The 21,345-nt window shown below is 42.7% G+C and overlaps 1 protein-coding gene across 10 annotated transcripts in view; it reads left to right on the plus strand.

The window, feature by feature from the left end:
• The window catches only part of MEIS2 (Meis homeobox 2), a 208,592-nt gene extending 191,974 nt beyond the window's left edge, over positions 1–16,618 (plus strand). For 5 of the 10 annotated variants that reach the window (XM_036446578.2, XM_036446546.2, XM_036446552.2 and 2 more), the window contains 3 exons: positions 11,261–11,319; positions 12,682–12,792; positions 15,494–16,618. In XM_036446578.2, the coding sequence (XP_036302471.1) occupies positions 11,261–11,319; positions 12,682–12,792; positions 15,494–15,780 (457 nt within the window). In that variant the 3' untranslated portion in view covers positions 15,781–16,618. Of the gene's footprint in view, positions 1–11,260; positions 11,320–12,681; positions 12,793–13,135; positions 13,232–15,493 lie in introns of all 10 variants that reach the window. The other 5 variants (XM_036446597.2, XM_036446607.2, XM_036446614.2 and 2 more) reach the window with 3 other exon arrangements.
• The last annotated feature ends 4,727 nt before the right edge of the window (positions 16,619–21,345 follow it).

Consider the following 21,345-nt stretch of genomic DNA (forward strand, 5'->3'; position numbering starts at 1 on the left):
TGAAAAGGAATTCATTGTTTTTGGAAGTAGCCAAGCAGTTGATTGTAATTGTTGCCACAGCTCTGGAATAGTCATCTAGTTTTGGAGTTTTGATGAGATGAGAGGGTTCTGCAGTTAAAGTCACTTCTTTCTAACCTTTCACTCTTCTCTGGTGCTGACTCTTGAGTGGCCGGTGCAGCTTCTCAGCCTGGAAGTCCCGCTGTCAATGCAAAGGAAATACTTGGAAAGCTCTTTCCCTCTCTTAAACACAACGAATAGAAATTCCTCATCAGTGTCAGTTTCCATCCTCTGTGTACAGAAACACACCGCGCATAGGTGCTCAGGTGTATCCTCAGTTGGATGTTTTACATTAGTGTTTCTTCTTTGTGGTCTAAGCACAATTCATCAGCCATTCTCCAGGCCCAATGCCCCACCTTTTCATTTCTGCCACCTTCAGGAGGGCTCATTTCCTTTCCCTCCTCTGCTTGGATTAGGTAAGAGCCTTCTACCTTCTCATCAGTTCATCCTAGAGGTGGCCCCTGGAATAGACCTTCCTCACCACCATGTTCTTTTTTTTTTTTTTTTTTTTTAATAAAATATATTTTATTGATTTTGTACAGAGAGGAAAGAAGAGAGATGGAGAGCTAGAAACATCGATGAGAGAGAGTCATCGACCAGCTGCCTCCTGCACACCCCCCACCGGGGATATGCCCGCAACCAAGGTACATGCCCTTTACCGGAATCGAACCCGGGTCCCTTCAGTCCCCAAGCCGACGCTCTATCCATTGAGCCAAATCAGTTTCGGCTCACTACCATGTTCTATTGTATCATTCAGGAACCTTAAGGAGCCTGCATCAGAGTATTATATACTTGGAAGTTGCTGAGAGAGTAGATCTTAAATGTTTTCATCACAAGGAAGAACTGTAACTGCATGACATGATAGAGGTTTTAGCTAATGCGACAGTAGCAATCATTTTGCAAAATAAGTATCAAATGAACATGTTGAATACTTTAAACTTCCAAAGCATTAAATATCAGGTATATCTCCATACAGCTGGGGGATGAGGGGGAGCACCTCCCCCAGCTTGTCTATTCACCATAGCCATGTTTTCCAGACCCACACCAGAAGCCAGTCTAAACTCGGCCTCTTCCCCCTCCCTCGTGAAAATGGGCCCTGGCATCTTCACATGTGCCATTCCCTTACGTGCATCCGTCCATCCTTTCCGGTAACCTGTGCTCTTTCAATTTGGTTCCGGTTCCTCCAAGAATTGGTGATTAGCTTCCATCTGACTTCTTGCATTGACCCGAGCACACTTATTTACTGAGTGTGGACTCTGTTGTTTTATAATTATTATGTATTCTCCAATTGGATTTTTAATTTGTGTCAGTGGGTGTAAGAGTGAAAATCTGTAAAAGCATGGACTGCCTTTGCAAAATTTTAATATATGTGTACTTTAATATATGTATATATATGAGTCATATAATTATATATTTATGTATTATATATAATTTCTTACTATGTCTTTTGTTATCAAATTTTTGTTGTTAAATTTATCTTAAAATAAGCCTTCCATACCCACTGCTTCTCTACACTTTTCTTTCTCTGCCTACTGCTCATTCTGTCCCCTCCGGAGCCGAGTCTCTCACTGGGCTATGCACCCCCTTTCCCCCAAGAAAGCATCTGCTAGTACAATTCTCTGAATAAGGAGGAGGTGGGTGCTTACTAATTCCTGACTGACTAAAGGGGGACATAAGCTAAAGCAAGAAGTAAGGCTGAGAACAACCTCTGTTCCCCTGGGAAAGTGTGGAAGGGAAGAAGGGAACAAACGCTAGAACATGGTCTGATGGAGTGGAAGCAAGGATTTTTAGCAACGCTTCTTTTCTCTCTTGCATTCAGCATTCCCTCCACCCATAAAATTCCTGTCTGACCTATGTGGTAATATGTCTGAAAATCCTAGAGTTGATAAATTTTTTTTACTCTTCCTCTCAATCACTGCACAGAAAACTTAGCCAGGGGTTAATCTCTGGCAAAGTTGATCATCTGGTGTGTGTACGTGCATGTACATGGGTGTGTGTATAAGCACATGTGTATATATGTGTGTTTGTGTGTGCACACATGCATGCATATATGTGTATACATATGGCTGACGACTTCTCACAGTTTATCTTAAGGCCACATTGTTTCATGCTCCACTTGGCTGACAGGGCATCTCTGTCCTGACAGATTTATTCATTGAGAACAGGATCATGTGGTTGAAATCATTTCAATTCTTAACAAGACAGTGCATATGGCTTACTTAGATTTTGTTGTTGGTTTCCCCCCCCCCCCCTCTTATATATTGCTCAGGGAAGCTGATGTCAGTATAAATCGGTGGTAATGAAATCAACATTATGGCATCTTTGATATTGCATTTGCTAAAGCCTTTCTGGCTGTTTAATTCAGCACTTACTGATTGATATTATAGACAGTGGATAAACATTTTTGATGGATCTGTTTGCTCACAGATGAAAAGAATCTAATCCTTTTTTCTCTTTGATTTAAAGAGTGGGATGCCTCTGGAGAGGAAACGGTTCAAATGTGGTCACCATAGGTTGGTGGCATTAAAAATAGAAACTCACTTAGGGTAAAATTTGCTGTCAAGAGAAACGGAGCCTTCTTTCTGAACCCAGGAACGTGTGGTTCATGCGAGCCTGCTTGGAGATGGTTGCTACAATAAGGCTCCTTTCATACAGGTGTGTTTATGCCCCAGGCTTGCTGGCCACAGTCCATTCCATTTACAGAAGCTGAATTAAACAATAACTACCGCATTGCAAAAAATGGTTTGTGAGGGGGGAGCAGGTTGGGGAGGGGGGAAAGGTGAGTGTCAAAGGAGATGCCTGAGAGCTTTGTTAGGGCCAAGAAAAACCCTGTTGCAGTTGTCAGAGCTTGTTGATGTTGCTGGGAACGGCACTTTTTTTCTCTCTCCTGGATTTTGTGGTTCTGCCTTAGGAAAGAAAGTAAAATAGAACGGAAGAACAAAGTCCTACTCTATAAATCAGCAGCTGCTCCTCGCCAGATCAAAGGAGTGACATTTTTGCTCCTGGACTACTTGTCCACTTGAGGGCTTGACAGGCAGCTAACAGCTGGCCCGCTCGACTGTATGGGAGAATCAGCCTACATCTTCTTCCGAGCAGATGACAAGCTAATCAGAGAGAGATCCATAGCACAGGGCATGTGAGTGCACCTTGATCTCCTCAAACATGTCTAATACACCATCGCTAAACAGCTTGGTGCGTTTTTTGGCAAGTTAATGCTGAGGTGGTTTCCACTGAGAAGTAGGATAGAAAATTAATACTTCAATCAAAGGTGATTATCAGAGCTAAAAAGATACTAGATTTGTCAGGATCTTCTCCTCTTAGCTCGAATTAATAGATGGCTAAGAACATAATGGGAACTGGCTAAAATGTACTTCACTGATGATAGGTGACTGGCTGATTTTTCAAAGCCTGTTCAGGTGAATGAGCAGGCCGTGTGTGTTGATAATTTCAAAAACGATTACTCCTGCTTTTTTTTTAGGCTGAGAGAGTTGAATAAAGTTGTAGCTGCACCTTCCATGTCCGCAAAGAGTTGTTTTTCAGAAGCACTCTAAGGCGTGTAGGTATAAAGATCTGGAATTTTAATGTCAGGAGTAAAACTTTCAAAGTAATTCATTTTGGAGTTGATTTCCATCTGCAATAAATCATGTGCAGGATGAGGTAATATACTACAGCTTATGTCTATTGACTTAGTATTTTATCCTTAAGAGGATAGATCCTAGATATGAATACCTAAGGAAGTTTGTGTGTTTCCTCCTCCCCTACTTTCAAGTAGCTTTGAAAGATTACTTTTATAGCGCATGATAGATAGCCACATGTGAGTAATCTGATGGCAATTCTGTAAGGGGAGCGGTGCTTCACCATCACAGCCCGCTGGGACGTTGTGTTACGTGTCACCAGGTGTGATCATACTCAGAGAAGCGTGGGTTTTGCTGCTCAGTATTGTAAAGGAAATCAAAGGTAGTTTTCTGTCTTAGAGGAAATTTCCCCAAAGCCCTTATTAAAAAGCCCACTATTGGCCCTATAAACCTTACTCATATAAGATGCCAGATTCGCCAGGTCACCTTTAAAGTGTTTTAAATTATAAAAAACAATCATACTTATTATTAAAACCCAAACAGCACAAATTGCATAAAATAAAAGGGAAATGCTACCATCTTCCTCCTATCCATCCCTGAGAGATGACAATTTTTAGAAAAACATGTTATTGGCCCAACTTTTCCTTAGGAGGTACAGATGGGACGAAATGAGTTAAATGATTACAAATTGTTTGTCGCCCAAGGCAAGTGATTAAAAGACCATTTAGATCCAAGATAACCAAAGAGAATAACTGAGAATAGCTGAGGTTCATGGGCAAAACTTGATCTTTGCAACTTTCTATTCCTTGGCAGAGTACTAGATCCTCTGTCTTGTATGTGATCTAGAGCAGGACCTTCAAACAGAAATGTGCACAGGTCACTCGGGGTTTTTTAAATGGGATTCAGATTCAGCAGCGCCAGGGTAGGGACTACAGTATGTCTGCAGTTCTAACAAGATCAGGGTGAGGTTGGCGTGGCTGGTCCATGGGATCCAGAGAACCATTAAGAGACTGTGTGAATCCAGCAGCAAGCTATACTACCTAGCCCCTTAGCAGATGCCAGCTCCAGTGCCTGACATCACCCCACTGTGGCATTATACATTCAGAATGGCTGGAATCTCTGGAAAGACCCTGCCAGGTGGACACATGCTACCTGTTGGGGTACAACACATTATCACCCTTTTATCAACTCAGTTATTAAACCAACCACCTAGTTTTTTTTTATTAAAGACTGTGAGATACACACACACACACACACACACACACACACACACACACTAGAGGCCCATTGCATGAAAATTAGTGCACTCATGTGTGGGACAGTGTCCCTCAGTCCAGCCTGTGCCCTCCTGCAGTCCGGGAGCCTGTGGGGGACTTCTGACTGTCAGCTTAGCTGAGTTTGGCTTCCCTCTGTGGGAGGCCACGGTGGGCTGATTGGTGGATGGTGTCAGGCAGAGAGCAGCTGACCCCACCCTGCAATCGCCTCCACTGCCACCAATTGCTGCACTCCCCCTCCCAGATCGCCATCCCCTCCCACTGCCTGCTGGCATGTGCCTTGGCTGGCCTGGTGCCTCCCACTTTCTGGCCCTTCCCACCTCACCCCCACCCCTGTCATTCTGCTGTTCGGTTGATTTGCATATTAGGCTTTTATTATTAATATATAGGACATTTTTACTTCAGAGAGAGAGGAAGGGAGAGAAAGAGAAATACTGTAGTGAGAGAGAAACATTAATTGCCTCCAGTATAGCCTGGGATAGAACTTGCAACCTGGGCAGATGCTGTAACCGGGAATCAAACCAACTATAATACCTTCAGGTCACCTAGTCTTAATTATTACCTATAAGAGAACAGAGCTCTTTAGGAGGGGATATGGGCTGAGTGCATTTTTGAGTATAAAGCTAACATTCAACGAGCTCTTTCTATGTGCCAGGCACTGTGCCAACGATTTTACCTATGACACTTCGTTTAATCCTCAGAACAATCTGGGCCCAGCTATTGCCCCAGTTTATAGATGGAAAACAAACCAAAGGCTTTGAAGGTTAAGTAGACTTGCCCACGATCAGACAGACAGAGAAGGGCAGAGAATATGCGTCCATGCTCTTTATCTTTGGAGAAGTCTGGAACATGAAATAGTAACTGAGAAGGGTTTACTTAGATTGGGGTAAAGAACCTAGGTGAGCCAGTGTAACTTCAGGGAAATATTAGATACGAGAAAGAATTTTGAAAGAACACGTTAGAAAGTCACTAAAGATAACCAGCACCTGCTTGATCATTTTGCCCAGAGCCTTTTATGTCAACATGGACACTCAGTACTCAAGGAATATTCATAAAGCTACAAAAGGTTTGTGATTCCACATTAAAATCATGTTTTCATACTGTAAATGTATGAGTATTAGTTCACATGTCTTTCCAGTTGTGGACAAATCTGGTATCTATCAAGTTATAAATTAAGCTGTAGCTCATGGAAATTAGTTATGAACCATGAATATGTCCCTAAGTAGCCCATGAATTTCATTTACCTTACTGTGCTCACTGTTGTCTGCGAGAAAATACCTACTGTCTGGCTACCAGTGAAAAATTTATGTTTGCAACAAGACACGATCATTTGTGTGCCCGAGTACATGGTCAAAGGTAAACCTGCTTAATACATTGATTTAATCATTTTAATGTATCTTTCTGAGAAAACCCCATACTTTAACAAAAAATAATTATTATGGAAAGTATTACAGATGTCCCCTTCTTTTCCCCTTTGACCCCTTCTAGCTCCCGCCCCAGGCCTTCACCACACTATTGTCAGTGTCTGTGGGTCATGCATATATGAATACAAGTTCTTTGGTTGATCTCTTCCCACCCACCCACCGCTGCCTTCCCCACCCTTGACCATAACACAGCACAGAAAAAGATTAGCTGGGGTATTTTTTGTTTTTGTTTTTTTCAAAGTAAGAAAAGAAAGAGAGGAAAAAAAAAAGAAAAAAAAAGGAAAGAAATTTGATAACTGGCTTGGTTGAGGCTTCATTGATTCAGCACAAAGGAGTAGCAAATTCTGTGAATAAGCACCTTCCCTGAGGAGCCCTGTGGCTGGGGAAAGTGGGGAAGTAGAGATTTTCCACTTTTTAGCAGGTCTCCAGTCCCACGCTGCCTACAACACCTCCTCCAAGCTGATCTGATCCCTCTTCGGCAAGCCAGCCCCCTTCCTAGACCAGACCAGTCCCCGCAAAAGCTTCAGTTCCAGGAGGCTCGCTTCCTCCTCGGTGTTCAGGGCTGGCTGATTTCCAGGTGACTCCATGGAGGCCTCACTTTCTAACAGGAATGCTGCCTAAAGGAGTTGGTTACCAGGTGTGGCATGAAGTTAGTGAACCAGAAAAAAGGGATTTATCAACCATTTAAAAAGAAGGGAGGAAAAAGAAAAAGAGCAAGAAAAGAAATCAGCCAACAATCAGGAATGACACCTAAGCCTACTTCTATCAATCTGAAACAGGCTTTGGAGTGAAACGATTTTAAAAGAAAAATCAAGATGGTGAGATTTCAGTTGCAGAAGAGTATGCAAAGCTGAAAAGTTTGGCTTGGGGGATGGAGGGCAGTTGTGAGGTGAGGATAGAAGGAGGTCTCTAGGAGATATCTCTCCAGCAAGACAACAAGATGAGATTTTTAACAATATTTTTCTATCTTGGATTTATCCTTTAAAAAAAATATATTCTTTTTTCATCTCTCCAAGTTGACTCACAAAGGCCCTGTGATTCTTGGAAAGTCATTGAATGTATTTCTATAGTTACGTTATTTTTAGCCTAACAATCTTAGTGTATTCTTTTTAAGGGACCCACAGACTATGGCATTTTCTATTTTAGTAGAACTTAGAAAGTCAATGGTATCAGTAGGTACTCTCAGAGCCTTTGTGTGAGCCTGGATACGAACTTCGTGTTCAATACAAATTAATGGACTAGTGCACTTTAGGGTACTCATTCCCTAAGGAGCCTCTAATGGAATTATCTCTCGCCCTTAAAAAAAGTCACAATGTGGCTAATGAAATTTTTTTCTAAGTGAAATCTGGATAAGGCACTAGACTTACTAGCACATTTTATTTATGGCATTTATCATATTCGGCACGTTTTGCACACAAGTTGCACAAACCTCAGCATGTTTTTAAGCGCTATTTAATATCTAAGAAGACTTTGTAATTTTGGGTAAAATTGTTTGTACCAATAGAGGAGTATATTATATGTCCTCAACTTCAAAATCATTCTGGGATGACATTATGACTTAGAATTTTTTATTTTTTATTTTTTTTATATCAGATACAGATGAAAAACCTAACACTCTTTGGATTGGAAATAACTTTGGGGGTTTTCATTAAAGTTGGGTGCAGCTTGCTGCATGTTGGTTAGTTGGATGTCTTCAGCAATTTTTCAAATGTTTTGGGTTTGGCAAAGTCCAAAATGTTTTTGCCAAGACCCTCTTTTCCCCTTATTTTTTAAACCCGTGTGAAATTCTAGGATAACTTAATCCATATGTGTCTGATTCATTTACACTTAACTCATCAAAATGTTATTTTGTAAGACCCATTTAATATTCAAGAAACCTTTTGAGCCTTTTTAAGACATCTTGTCTTCTGTCTTTGAACCACTGAGTTGTACTTTTCCATATGAATGGAGCTTGGACCTTGAAAGATTGAAGATCAGTTGATTTTCACCTTAGGCTTTTTAAAATCTGAGTATATTCAAAAGTTGATATATTCTGCTTACTGCTTGAGCGCTAAATACATTCGTTTTAAAATAAAGATCAGAAGACTTGGGGGAAAAAATGCAGGTCCTATAATTTTGGGGAAGACTACATTTAGGAATTTCACCACAGTGATATTAGAGAAAAAAATTACTCCTAATTTGTTTTTAATCTATAATGAAATTGTTCCATTTTGTATGTGCAACAGTGTGTTTTTTAAGAGTGGCCTAGGGATCATTAGTAAAGTGGGGTAATTTTATTTCTTACTGTTCAAATGCTCATACGGACAACTCATTAATTAATTTTAATAATAACATCTATGACGTTTATAAGACATCCCAAGATCAGGGGAGTTGACAATTGGCAGGAGTTGTACACTAAGAGATTTCTGAAAAATTGGGGCCCATATGTTTTTAAAATTCTGTGTGATTTAAAAGAATGTGGTAGAGTTATGAATCTGGCAAGATGCAGCACGATGGATTAAAAACATTGTTTGAAAGAACAAAAATTCAGAGAGGCCAAATGGAGCCCAAGTGAAAAAAGCAAAAGTCCCTACGACCCTTTGTAAAAGGATCTGGTGAAAACCTTCAGAGGCTTCTCCGCGTATTTGTGGAGCAGAGCCGGACAAAGAAAGGCCATCGCCATAACTGCTAGTGAGCATCGGCCCACACCATGGTAACTAGTTGAAAATGGAATACTGGAGTGGCATTTCCAAGTTCAGCGCTTCTATAAAGACCTGCTAGCACACAGAATGCTGCTTTAATGTTTTGCATTGTTGTGTGTCCCCCATGGAACAAGCTTTTGAGAGGACCCCGTTTTTACTAATGTAAACATTCTGACGAGTATCCAAAGAAATGACCTTTGCGTGAACCTCTAACCTTCCCTGTAATTATTTGTTTGAAGACAGTGTGGAGTTCTCCCGCTGAGAACTAAGAACCATGATGCCTTGCAGCTCTGTGAGTAAGGGAGTGTTTGGGGGAACTGGAGAGAAAGACATAAATAAGGGAACAACCTCCAGATGTAAATAATAAAAGAGCAAAAGGGTGAAATTAAAAAGGGAAAAAATAGCAATTCGTTTTACCTAAAGAGTTGGCCTATAGAAAAAAAACAAAACCAGGATTAGTAGCCCATAAAACGAGGTGAAACCCCTGCCATGTGTGTCCTCCATTAGGAACTTCAAGGAGGAGAGAAAAGGTTTGCCCCTCTCCCCGAGCACCTCGCCGGGCCCTACCCTGAGCTGATAAAAACAGCTCCTGGGGGCGGACCTCCTTGGTCCCAGTAAAAACAGTGAGGAAAGAGTGGATAATGAAGTTCCTTTTCTGATTGGAGGGATCCTTCTGGAAGGCTCTGTGATCTGGCTGAGCAACATGTCTGGTGCCAGGTGGGAAGAAACAACGCAGTTAGGAACTTTCCTTTTGTTTTCACCCCTCCTAGCCTGTCACTTTCTGCCCCAAACCTGCAGGGGTGTCACATTTTTGACAACTGAGCTCCATATTCTAACTAATAAAGAAGTTCATTGTTTTGCAAACAAACACCGTATGCAAAAGACTCCTTTGGTTTCCTTGCAGCTATTCTTCTCGGGCCTAATTGTGTTCCCTCCGGAGTGCTCAGGGGAGGCCAGAGAGTGAGGGCCTTAGGAAGGGACTTCATCTCCGCAGGAGCCAAACGCAAAGCTGCCAGCACGCACTAGGCTCTTTTTTTTTTTTTTTGGCTAATTTCAAAGAACGAGTTTGCAGTTCCTGCCTGTGGCCCCATGCAGACCCATTCATCATTAAATCCCCGTGCACTTAAGATTTGACACTGGGAATATTAGGAGATGTTATAAATGAGTGTCTTTTAAAGGGACATCCTCTCCTCCCTTCAAGCACCCCCAAAAGGCACAGCCGATGCATCCCGCGCTGGGGATGTGCTCAGCTGTGCGGGGAATGCTCATCATGAAATGCACAGGGACAAGGGTAACTCGCAAATGGTGGGAAATGGTTTTGTTTTTATTAAATTTGGAGAAATAAAGGAGATTTCTTATCATCTTACTCTCTTTGTACATGAATATTTGATGGGCATTATTAAACATTAAAGTAACATGAAGTAGGCACTTATTTTTGGATTTCCAACCAAATTAGATCCAGGCTTCTAGACGAAATAACTGCTCCTCCACATTCCTGCGATTCAGCCACCACCTGATTTGAAAACGTTTCTCGGGCTCTAATATCAACCATGTGTACCTGAGGCTCTGCCTTTCTAGCGGGTTGAAAGGTGGCTGGGTTTATGGTTGGCAGTTACCTTATCCCTGCCCTGGGTGTCCCCGCTTAGGCTGGAGAGGCCGCCCCCAGCTGGCACTGACCTCTAAATGACCCCCAACTTTACAGGCTCAAACTGCAGGAGTTGCCGAAGAGCAGAAGTCTTTCTGGCCAGCACTTATTACTGCTGTGTTGGTGATAAAACTTCAGACAGCCTAATTGATGGCTTTGCTGACCTAACAATACCTTGTGAAAGCAGAGTGCCAGAGCCTGGTCTCCATTTATGACCAGCTGCGAGGGGGAAGCTGGGTCTCCCGCGCTGGGGACTGACTGCAGGGGAAGGGGGAAATCTCCCAGCCTGCGGACTTTAACCAGATACCGACCTGTTCCAGAAGCAGAAGCACACATTGCAAAGGAAGAGAAGCTTTCTCGAGGAATACGCGTTTCCCTGCCCGTGCCATTTTAGCCAACCAGCCTGCAGTTGGTTGAAAGAGGGCCACGGGGGAGATGGGCCAGTCCACTGCTTTTGAACGGGGAAAGAGAAAATTGCCTTTGAATGCAAAGGGTCACTGTCAGGAGATGTCCGGCTGGATCACATCCCCCGCAGTGTTGGCGCAGGGGTGATCACGGGGCTCAGACATTGCATCTGATGGCCGGTCTCTCTGTTTTGTTTCAGGTTTATCAACGCCAGGAGAAGAATAGTACAGCCAATGATTGACCAGTCAAATCGAGCAGGCAAGTTCCAGCTAGTATCTGTGTCCACATCCCACAGGCCCAAACCCTCACCAACTTAGATGTCAGGAGTTTCATCACCTGGTAAATAAGTGCTTCCATCAGGCATTCTGGGAGAGTTTTTTCTTTTTTCTTTTTTACTGTCCCCAGAATTCCATTCTAGGAAGCAACTTCACTAATTGGCGCTAATTGGAGATTTCCCACCCTGACTCTACTGAAACTGCTTTTTATTTTCCTCCTGAATTGGTAATTGGGCACAAGCATTAATGCCACAAGCAGTTTGTTTGACTGTGAGCTCTGAATGACTCATTGCTTGTCTGCATCCAATCATTAGCACACTCTCATTTTCTTGTTACCCACAATCCCTTGGTGTACATGTTGCTTTCACTCCTGGAGCATCCCCTGTTGAACGCATTGTATCCATTCACTGGCTTTGACTATTCATAATACCCTATCAAAGCCCAAAGTCTGCGTTGCCAGCATTATGTTTTTATTAAAAGATTATTACCTTTCTTTAAAATGCTTCACATCCATGCCACTGAAGTACGTGTGAGTTTTTCTCACAGCATCTCTCAGATTCTCTGAAGCAATCGTTGTAAGGTACTGGCAGAGCCATACCTGTGAACTCCTGGGCGTTTGAAATAGTTTACTGAGTTGTGGAGCCCTGGAAGGCGGTCTGTAGGGAAAAACGATTTCCATGTGGTGATGACTGCTGTCACTAACAGGGGTGTCAGACTTGACGGAGATTTAAACTGTGGCCTTGGTTTAAAGAATTTAAGACAATTTATTTCCTTTGGCACCATTTCCCCAGTAACACCTCAATCCTTCCACCAGTGGAGGCCAGGGGCCTGTTGGAGAAGAATAAAAAATAATTGAAATATTACATTTACCATGTTTACATTTTCTAAGTATGGGTTAAAAAAAAAAAAAGAAAGAAAGAAAAAGAAATGTTCAATGCAGTCGGTTTGACCTTGTAAAATTGTGCTTGAATTTCAAATGTTTGTGGGTGATGTGAAAATTTTTTTACAGCCACCAGAGGTGGCAGAATCACAAAATCTCACTAAGTAGCATGTTGACATATTTATATATTGGACACCCTAGCCGTCTCTATCCTACTTCCCCTCACTGAGAGATAAACGAAGAGGAGGACCCACCTGTTAAACTGGCAGGCGAAGTCTTTCCTCCAGAAGGATGGCTAAAAGCTACTCACTCGCCTTAGCTCAGTCCCAGAAATGCTCCTGTAGGTCACGCCCCCTTGTTAGAGCGCGCACCACCTTGTTGCTGTGACGTTTCAGGGAACAATTGCTGATTGTGTGGTATATCTTTTCTTCTTTCTCCTCTGTGTCCTCGAATGACCACAATCAGGTTTTCTTCTTGATCCTTCAGTGAGCCAAGGAGCAGCATATAGCCCAGAAGGCCAGCCCATGGGGAGCTTTGTGCTGGATGGTCAGCAACACATGGGAATCCGGCCCGCAGGTAGGTCCGGGGTCCCGCCACTGGGCTTCCCTGGGGAGGGGTGCCACCTCCACCAGCCTCTCCATCCACTCTCCCACTCTCGTGGTGGGTTTGACGTTTGCCTGCTGCCTGCTCTGCCTGCTTTCTTTATCTTGGGTGGGGGGAAAAATCCTCTTTTTTAAAGTAAAGAGTGTACCATAGTATCATTTACTTTGCCCCTCCTACACATCCTTTTTCTTTTTCTTTTCCTTTTTTTTTTTAAACCAAGGAAATAAGTGAGAAGGAATCTAAGTTTCCTCCTAGTTTTTCGCCATCAATTATTGCTGATTGTCAGGCCTCTTCTCGGATTTTATCTCCTTTCTAGGACCTATGAGTGGAATGGGCATGAATATGGGCATGGATGGGCAATGGCACTACATGTAACCTTCACCATGTAAAGCAATCGCAAAGCCAGGGGGAAGTAAGTACAGTCGGGTGCGACCTGTCTTCACTATTCACTGCAGGGACCTCATCTTATTTTTTTATGATTTGCCCCCGTTTTATTTTTCCTTGCCCATAACTGCATGCCTTTCCAAACTAAGGACCTGTTTTTAAATATATGTCACCGTCTGTGAAGGCGCAGATGACACCGCTACGCACTTTTGAAAAGGCCAACTGACAAGCCCTTGTGTGCCTTAAGCAGGGGGACCGCCTCTTAGCCTATTTACAGAGGCCCCTGCGTGCACAAACACAGACGTCAGGCAGATATTGCACATTTAAGAATAAAAATAACATCTGGGGGGCACCAGTTGACTGAGAGAAATTAAGCAGGCTTCAATGAAGCGATAAAAAAAAAAAAAAAGGAAAAGTAGAACTGTCCTTTGAGTGACATAAATCTGTCAGGATACGATTGATGCCCAAATTATCTTATATGCAAAGATGAAATGCTGCAGTTCATTATGCCTAGTCCAGATATATGACAGCGGTGACACCATTGATTCTTCACCAGGGAGTCGGTGTGTTTTGATTATTTTTTACATGTGCCTACTGACTTTCGACATGAGACAGGAAGACAGGAAAGTCAGTCAATAAATTTAAAGGGAAAGACATTTAGGAGCAACTGAATATGAAGGAATGGATTTTTCACTGAGGCTGAATGGCTGCAGTTGGATTAAGAAACCCATTAGACTTTAAAGCTTCAAGTGTTTTTGACATCTGAAAAAAAACCCGAGTCTGCCAACGAGATAGATCCTTTGCTGAAGACACCAGAGCATAAAAAAACTCATAAAACACCGAAACTTCCTTGTTTAATGAGGCTGAATATAACACCACGCACCTTGATTAAATCATTCTCTATATGTAAATAGAGGCCAGCGTTTCATATGAGATCTCAGGGGGTCAGCATGGCGCGCCATTGATGACGCCAATTTCCTTCCTTTCTTCCTTTACTAATGCAGTCAAAAATGTAGAAAGCAATGTTCCCTAAAACAGCTATAGAGAAAACATTTGCTCAGCTTGGATAATTCTTAATATAGGCCATATAACTTCTAGCCTATTTAATTACATAACATATTTTATGCTTCATGACCAATTACATTAATAGCTTAATACAGAAGAATATTATCCTCTCTTGATTTGATTATGCAGCCACACAATATGGTATATTTGGTACTTAATTATCATCATCCATTGAGCAGGCTGCTGTGGTAGAATAAACAGAGAGCTGGGACTATGCAGACTGCGTTATTGTCTTTAGATGGTTTTGCCACTTCTGCTAATAACGGACTGCAGATCTACTTAACAAAATGACTGCCACGTATAAGCCTTTAGATTACCAGCTTACAGTGTCAAAAGCATCTGTTCAGCTTTTCAACTGTCTGTCCTGGAGGTTAAGCAGAGGTGAATAAAGCTGTCCTCTTAGCTCTGTGAATGGGCAACAGGAAATATAATGGGACCTTAATGCAGTAAACAGGTAACTTGCCAGAGAAATCAGAATCCTTCAACTGCTGACTTCCCAGCATTTTAACTCACAACTTCAAATCTTGTATATCTTGATTAAGAATTTCTAGACGTGTTCTATTTTATTTCTAATATCAAGGCTTTTTTTTTGAATTTTCAGTCATAAACTACTGGGCATGTCATATGACCTTACATTGACTTCTTACCTTTGACCTTTACAATCTCTTGGGTGTACTGCCATAAGAATGCCTCTAATTCAAAAAAGGGCTTCATTTTAAATATACATAAAAGCCCGTCCCTTCAAAATGAATATGCCATAATGTTTTGTGTAATAAATATTTCATGAAGAAATATAGATATGATAAGGTGTCAATTTTATTTTAATATCTATAATTTTTGTTCATATCTATAAATGCAACAAAGGAAGATAAATGATATATCAACAGTTAACAGATAAAACTCGACTTAGAATTCATACTCTCATTGCATTTATCAAAGAAATGTACTGAATACCATTTTGAAAAACAGTTCCACTTTATGACATTTAGTTGCATTAAATATTTAGTTCTGTTGTGTTGCATTATACTGCTGTGCGATGAAATTAAATGCAAACTACAATTTGAATGTCTGCAAACATTGGCAAGAATCTGCAGCTAAATTTAGATATAAGATTTGCAGTGTCTGTTGTTTCTCTCTTTTTTTTTTCTTCTTTTCATCTTTGATGGGTAAAGTATAAAAATGTTTGGGAATTTGACCTGCTTTCTTTTTCCCTCTCTCTCTGCAGGTTTGCAGAGCATGCCAGGGGACTACGTTTCTCAGGGTGGTCCTATGGGAATGAGTATGGCACAGCCAAGTTACACTCCTCCCCACATGACCCCACACCCTACTCAGTTAAGACACGGACCCCCAATGCATTCGTATTTGCCAAGCCATCCCCACCACCCTGCCATGATGATGCACGGAGGACCCCCCACCCACCCTGGAATGACGATGTCGGCACAGAGCCCCACAATGTTAAATTCTGTAGATCCCGGTGTTGGCGGACAGGTTATGGACATCCATGCCCAATAGTAGAAGGGAACTCAAGGGAGAAGGACACACACGCAAAAACTATTTCAAGACTTTCTGAACTTTGACCAGATTGTTGACACTTAATATGAAATTCCAGACAGCTGTGATTATTTTTTACTTTTTGTCATTTTTTTCATCAAGCAACAGAGGACCAACGAGACAAGAACACAAATGTGAAACCATGGGCTCACTGAGACGATTCTGTCCATGTCAAGATCCTCTGGAAAAAAAGAAAAAAGACTCCGAGAGTTATAACTACTGTAGTATAAACATAGGAACTAAGTTAAACTTGTACATTTCTGTTGATCACTCCGTTATGTTGCCTCAAATAGTTTTAGAAGAGAAAAAAAATAAATATATCCTTGTTTTCCACACTATGTGTGTTGTTCCCAGAAGAATGACTGTCTTTGGTTCATCAGTGAATTCACGACCCAAGAGAAGACTGTGGTATATTCTGAACCCACTGGGCCAATGAGCAAAGAGCCATGCAGAGACCACGGTGAGCGTGTGGCTGAACCTCATCCCTCGGACTCCAACTTCAAGAATGTGTTTTCATGCCCAGCCTTTGTTTCTCCAGAAATGCATCCTTTAGTTTCAAACAGATCTCTCTAGTTTGTGCTTCACAAGCCAATTCTTATTATTATTTCGGGGGGACTCTTCTTCAAAGAGCTTGCCCATGAAGATGTAAAGACAACGCAGGAGCTTCTTCCAGGAGCTCGAAGCCTTGGCTGTGGACAAAACAATCTTGAGTTGGGCAGCTTTCCTCAACAGAAAAAAAAAAGTTAATGGTCATCGCACCACAACTAGGACTGGATCGGAAACTCAAAGCTTGGGGGATTAAAAAAAAAAAAAAAAAGAAAGAAAGAGCAAGAGAATACTGTAACAAACTTCGTACAGAGTTCGGTCTATTAATTGTTTCATGTTAGATATTCTATGTGTTTACCTCAATTGAAAAAAAAAAAAAGAATGTTTTTGCTAGTATCAGATCTGCTGTGGAATTGGTATTGTATGTCCATGAATTCTTCTTTTCTCAGCACGTGTTCCTCACTAGAAGAAAATGCTGTTACCTTTAAGCTTTGTCAAATTTACATTAAAATACTTGTATGAGGACTGTGACGTTATGTTAAAAAAAAAAGGTGTTAAGTCACAAAATGCGGTAATAAATATTTCATTTTTGATTTTTGGTTAGGCTTTTGTGTTTTTCGTAGTTTTGAGGCAAGGCGGTGCAATGCCTACTGTATAGGTGTTCAGAGTAGGTGATGGTTTTATCATGAGAAATTGAATTTATTTGAAACTTAACTTAGCAAGAACTTTTAAGGTAACCATCTATAGCATTTTAGTGTATATTTGTTCTGTAAATTCTCCCAGCAGAAAACTTCTAAAGGTATGAAATTGTGTGTGTGTGTGTGTGTGTGTGTGAGCCAGATTGAACGATCACCTTCAATGTGTCCAACCTCCTTTTTAAATGCATGATGTTAAAAAAAAATACTTTTAGATAAAGCTTTTTATGTTCTTCCTCTGCCAGAATAAAGGGCTTTTGCAGGGTTAATTTTACATCATAAGAAATAACTAACGTCTGTGCTCAAAGATAATTCATCTGCCTGTGTTTTTTCTCTTACTTACTAACATACTGTTGAATATGTAAATTAAAATTTACATATAGATGTTCATAGTTGAGTAAACAACTTCTATGGAGTTTGAAATCCTGAGTTGAAAAGATTACTTTATCATTAATATTTAATATGAATTATATTATGATGTCTTTTTATTTCAGACACCCCCATGTGCAGGCACGCTAGTGTGACTTGGTGACTAAACTTAATTTTTTTTTCTCTAAAACAACAAAATAGGCAATTAATGCTGTTTTCAAAATCTCATGCAACATTCCTGGAAATTTGTGTCATTAACTGGCTGATACTGCACAAACAATGCCTGCCAAAGTGTGGAAAGTGAAAAAAAGTGAGGTATTTGCACGCCCCTTTAATTTTTCAAATAAATACACTATCCTGGGATTTTTGTAACACTAAAATGTTAAATCTTATGTTTAAAAGATGCAATATCGGCTTTAGCTTAGTTGTGTAATGTTAACTTGATAGGAAAATAATTCACTGTCTCAGAAATCCAAGTTTGTATCTTATTGAGGGTTCTTCTATCTTTCCGGTGCAGAAAACATGGATAGAAGTTGTATACATAGGATGAGGAAGTAAACTTCTATTGTTTTGTGTTGTTTTTAGTTTGGTAGACTTTTTATAAATACATTTATAACTTCAGCGAACGGGCTGCTGTTTAAACACAGAAGTAACTGGCAATGGAGAAACTCTGTGCCACTTGAATAGAGGTAGCTTCCCTCTCGTTTTTTGTAGGCCCTTTCACATGGAGTTCTTTTGCAACATTTAAATATGTGTTTACTTTTACTGTAAATGCTTTTAGGTAAAATTTGACAAGTTCTCCACTTCTAAATAACTCACATCAGCTCACCACTTTTTTTTTTAATCTTTTGCACATTTTTCCTTCAGTTCCTCTCAGAAAAGTAAATGCTGAAGGATTTACTTGCATGACTCCTATTTAGGAAGTGTGTCATGCAATTATTAATAAGCTATTTCATCAAAGTTTAGATCTCAGAGCTCTCGACCCTTGGTTTTCATGAATAAAATACTATCAGGTATAATTTCTTCAACAAAACCACATCCTGTCATGTTAACCTTTTTAAATATTTGGAGATGAATAATAATTATAATAACATTTTTCATTCTCTCCCCCCCCCCCCCATATGCCAAGGCTGAGAGGTGGTAGTTGTCCAATTTGTATAATGCTTTTTTTATACCCCTCGGAAAGCACTTGCTCCTATCTCTGGTTTACTATTTAGTATAAAGAGTTCCGATTTGGATATATTTAAGAAAGATTCAGCTGTCAAAAGCAAAGAAACTGGGAATGGTGTTTTGACAACCATATAGTGTTAAAGGAAATACTGTAGTCTGAATAAAATTGCTTATGTTCTCCAAAACAAGAGTAATATAAAAACACTTTTTTATATGGAAAAGCAAAAGCAGAAATAAATTCCAAAGGTTTCCCTTTATTTAAGAAATTCTGAGAAACTGCAATTGCCATCTGTTAAGAGTTGGGGATTGAGTAAGAAGCCACAATTTAAGGGGAAAAGAGAGAGGGGGGAAAAAGACCAGGAAAGTCTGTGTCTTCTGTCCCCCCTCCCTCCCCAGCTCCCCCTACATAGATTTGCCCAGAAGGGCCCACCAGGACCCTCCTGGCCTGGCCCCCTCCAGCCCCAGCCCCCGGGCCTGCTAACCCGGAGCAGATTGGGGCAGGGAAATGTGGCTAATATCTCTAGCAGCTGTCAGAGGAGGGTCCTTCCTTCAAAGGGACGGACAGGGATCCTCCACAAGTTCCCCATTCGTCTTGCAGGCCAGCAGCCATGTGATAAGGAGCCCGGGCCTCAGCGGCAAGTAGCCACTGTGTCAGGAAGGCCAGTGCCGGGGCGTCTGGTGGGGCCCGAGGCCCTGGCCCTGCACCGGAGGCCCGGGCTCTGCACCCGCCTTCCCGCCGCCCCCGCCGCCCCCGCCGCCCCCTGAGCTGAGCCGGGCGGTGCGGACTGCGCTCCCTGCGCCGGGGAGGCTGGGAGGAGGCAGGGAGGGTGGGGGCCCGCAGCTTTTCTCTGGGGAGCCGGCCCGCCTCTCCTGGCCCCCTCCCCCCTGGAGTGCGTGTCAGGCCGGGGGACACCGACGTGAAATCGCGGGGCGGGAGAGCGGGCACCTCGCGGCTGCAGTCGGTAACCCGGGGCGGGAGGGCGCGGCGGCGGCGGCGCAGGGGCCACGCGGGGGTGATGGGGTGTGATGGGGTGATGGGGTGTGATGGGGTGATGGGGGAGGCCGGCCGGCCGGGGTGGTGTGCGGAGGGAGGTTTTAATATTAATAGTTTCGGTGTAGAGACAGAAGGGGGATTGCGCCGACGGCTCCGGGGCAGACTCTGGGTGACAGCGATGATGGATGATCCGGCGGAGCCAGCAGCTCCTCCCCTCCAGCCCCAGCAGTGTCACAGCTACTTCAGCTGAAGCTTTGGAAATAAAATAAATAAACAGCACCCCCACCCCCTCCCTCTCCATCCACCGCCGCCCCGCACCCCCGCTTCCCCGACATCGATTTAGGGATCATTATGAATCAATTACTGCTCTCCGTACTTGCCCATTGGCGCACACAAGACCGGTCCAAAGATGGAAACGTGGGGTTTGGTGGGGATTTTTTTTTTTTCTTTTCCCCCTGACAGGAACAATCGCAAAACCCATTATCTCACCCTCAGAGGCCCCGGGTGGGTGCGGAGGTGCAGAGAAAGGAAGGGGTCGCCCGTGAATGTGGGGGGGAGAGCTGGGGGTGGGGGCAGCGTCGCCCAGCTGCTGTCTTTGTTCAGAGGGGTTTGCTGGTTGTTTGGGGCCTTTTTTTTTTTTTTTGGAACTGGGGGTGGCGGCGTCGGGAGGGAGGCGTGAGAATGAGATGCCTACAAGTTTTGTAACCTAATTCTTGAACCACTTAGAACGCTATTTGAAAGCCCCCTCCCCCCCCTTTTTTTCTATTCTCTTTCTCCAAAATATAACTCCAAACTGGTTGTATGAGGCGTTGCTGGAAGTGAGGCCGCACGTGGGAAAAGGTGTGGACGAATGGGTCCGCCTGGGGCGCGGGGTGTGCGCTGTGCGTGGGTCTGGGCTGGGAAGGGGCTCTCCCGCCCCCGCCCTCCCCGCCCTCCTCCGGCCGTCGCTGTTTTTGTCGCTGGAAACTGGTGTGGACCCCGGGCTGCCCCCCCTCCCCGCCCCCGCCCCCGCCCCGCCTCGGCCGCCCCGGGCTCTTCTCCCCCCTCCTGGCGGGGCCGGGGTTCTCTAGGTGTTTCTATGACTACATTGTGTGTGTGGGAGGGTCAGCTGTGGGGGTTGCCCGCGAGGGCCGTTCCTGGGCGATCATTTATCAATGTCACCCACATAATGATTCTCTCTGCAGCCTCCTATTGATGAGGATAATTACATTAGCTCAGAGTGACTGATCAATGAAAAACCACCACACAAAAACTTCTTTGCTCCTCTATAATACCAAAAAACCGATACAGAAATAACACAGAATGCCTGATTTTTCTTTCCCTCCTCTGTCCACCAATGGATTCTGCTCCCTCATATTCCCCCGCTATCTACCCCCCAAAAAATAAAAAATAAAAAAGGACAGGGACAGTAAAGTAAGAAAATAGACCCAGGTTTGTTTCAAGGAGGATGCAATTCTCTGCCCCTGAATGCATTTCCTTGAATGTGTTGGCTTCATTCTTCTGGTAAAGAATATCATCGGATTTGCTCCTGTGAGTTGCTTTTTAGACAGATCTGATCTGTGGTTTTCTGTTCTTTTTATTTGTTTTCTCCCCTTTGGGTATTTTTTTTTTTCTGAGAGAGAGAGAGAGAAAGAGAGAGAGAGAGAGAGAGAGAGAGAGAGAGAGAGAGAGAGAGAGAGAGAGAGAGAGAGAGAGAGAGAGAGAGAATTCTTTTATAAATAATTGGAAAGCGAAATTACTCGAGGTCCTCCT

Source organism: Pipistrellus kuhlii, unplaced genomic scaffold, assembly GCF_014108245.1.
Source record: "Pipistrellus kuhlii isolate mPipKuh1 unplaced genomic scaffold, mPipKuh1.p scaffold_m20_p_1, whole genome shotgun sequence".
Taxonomy (NCBI): Eukaryota; Metazoa; Chordata; class Mammalia; order Chiroptera; family Vespertilionidae; genus Pipistrellus; species Pipistrellus kuhlii.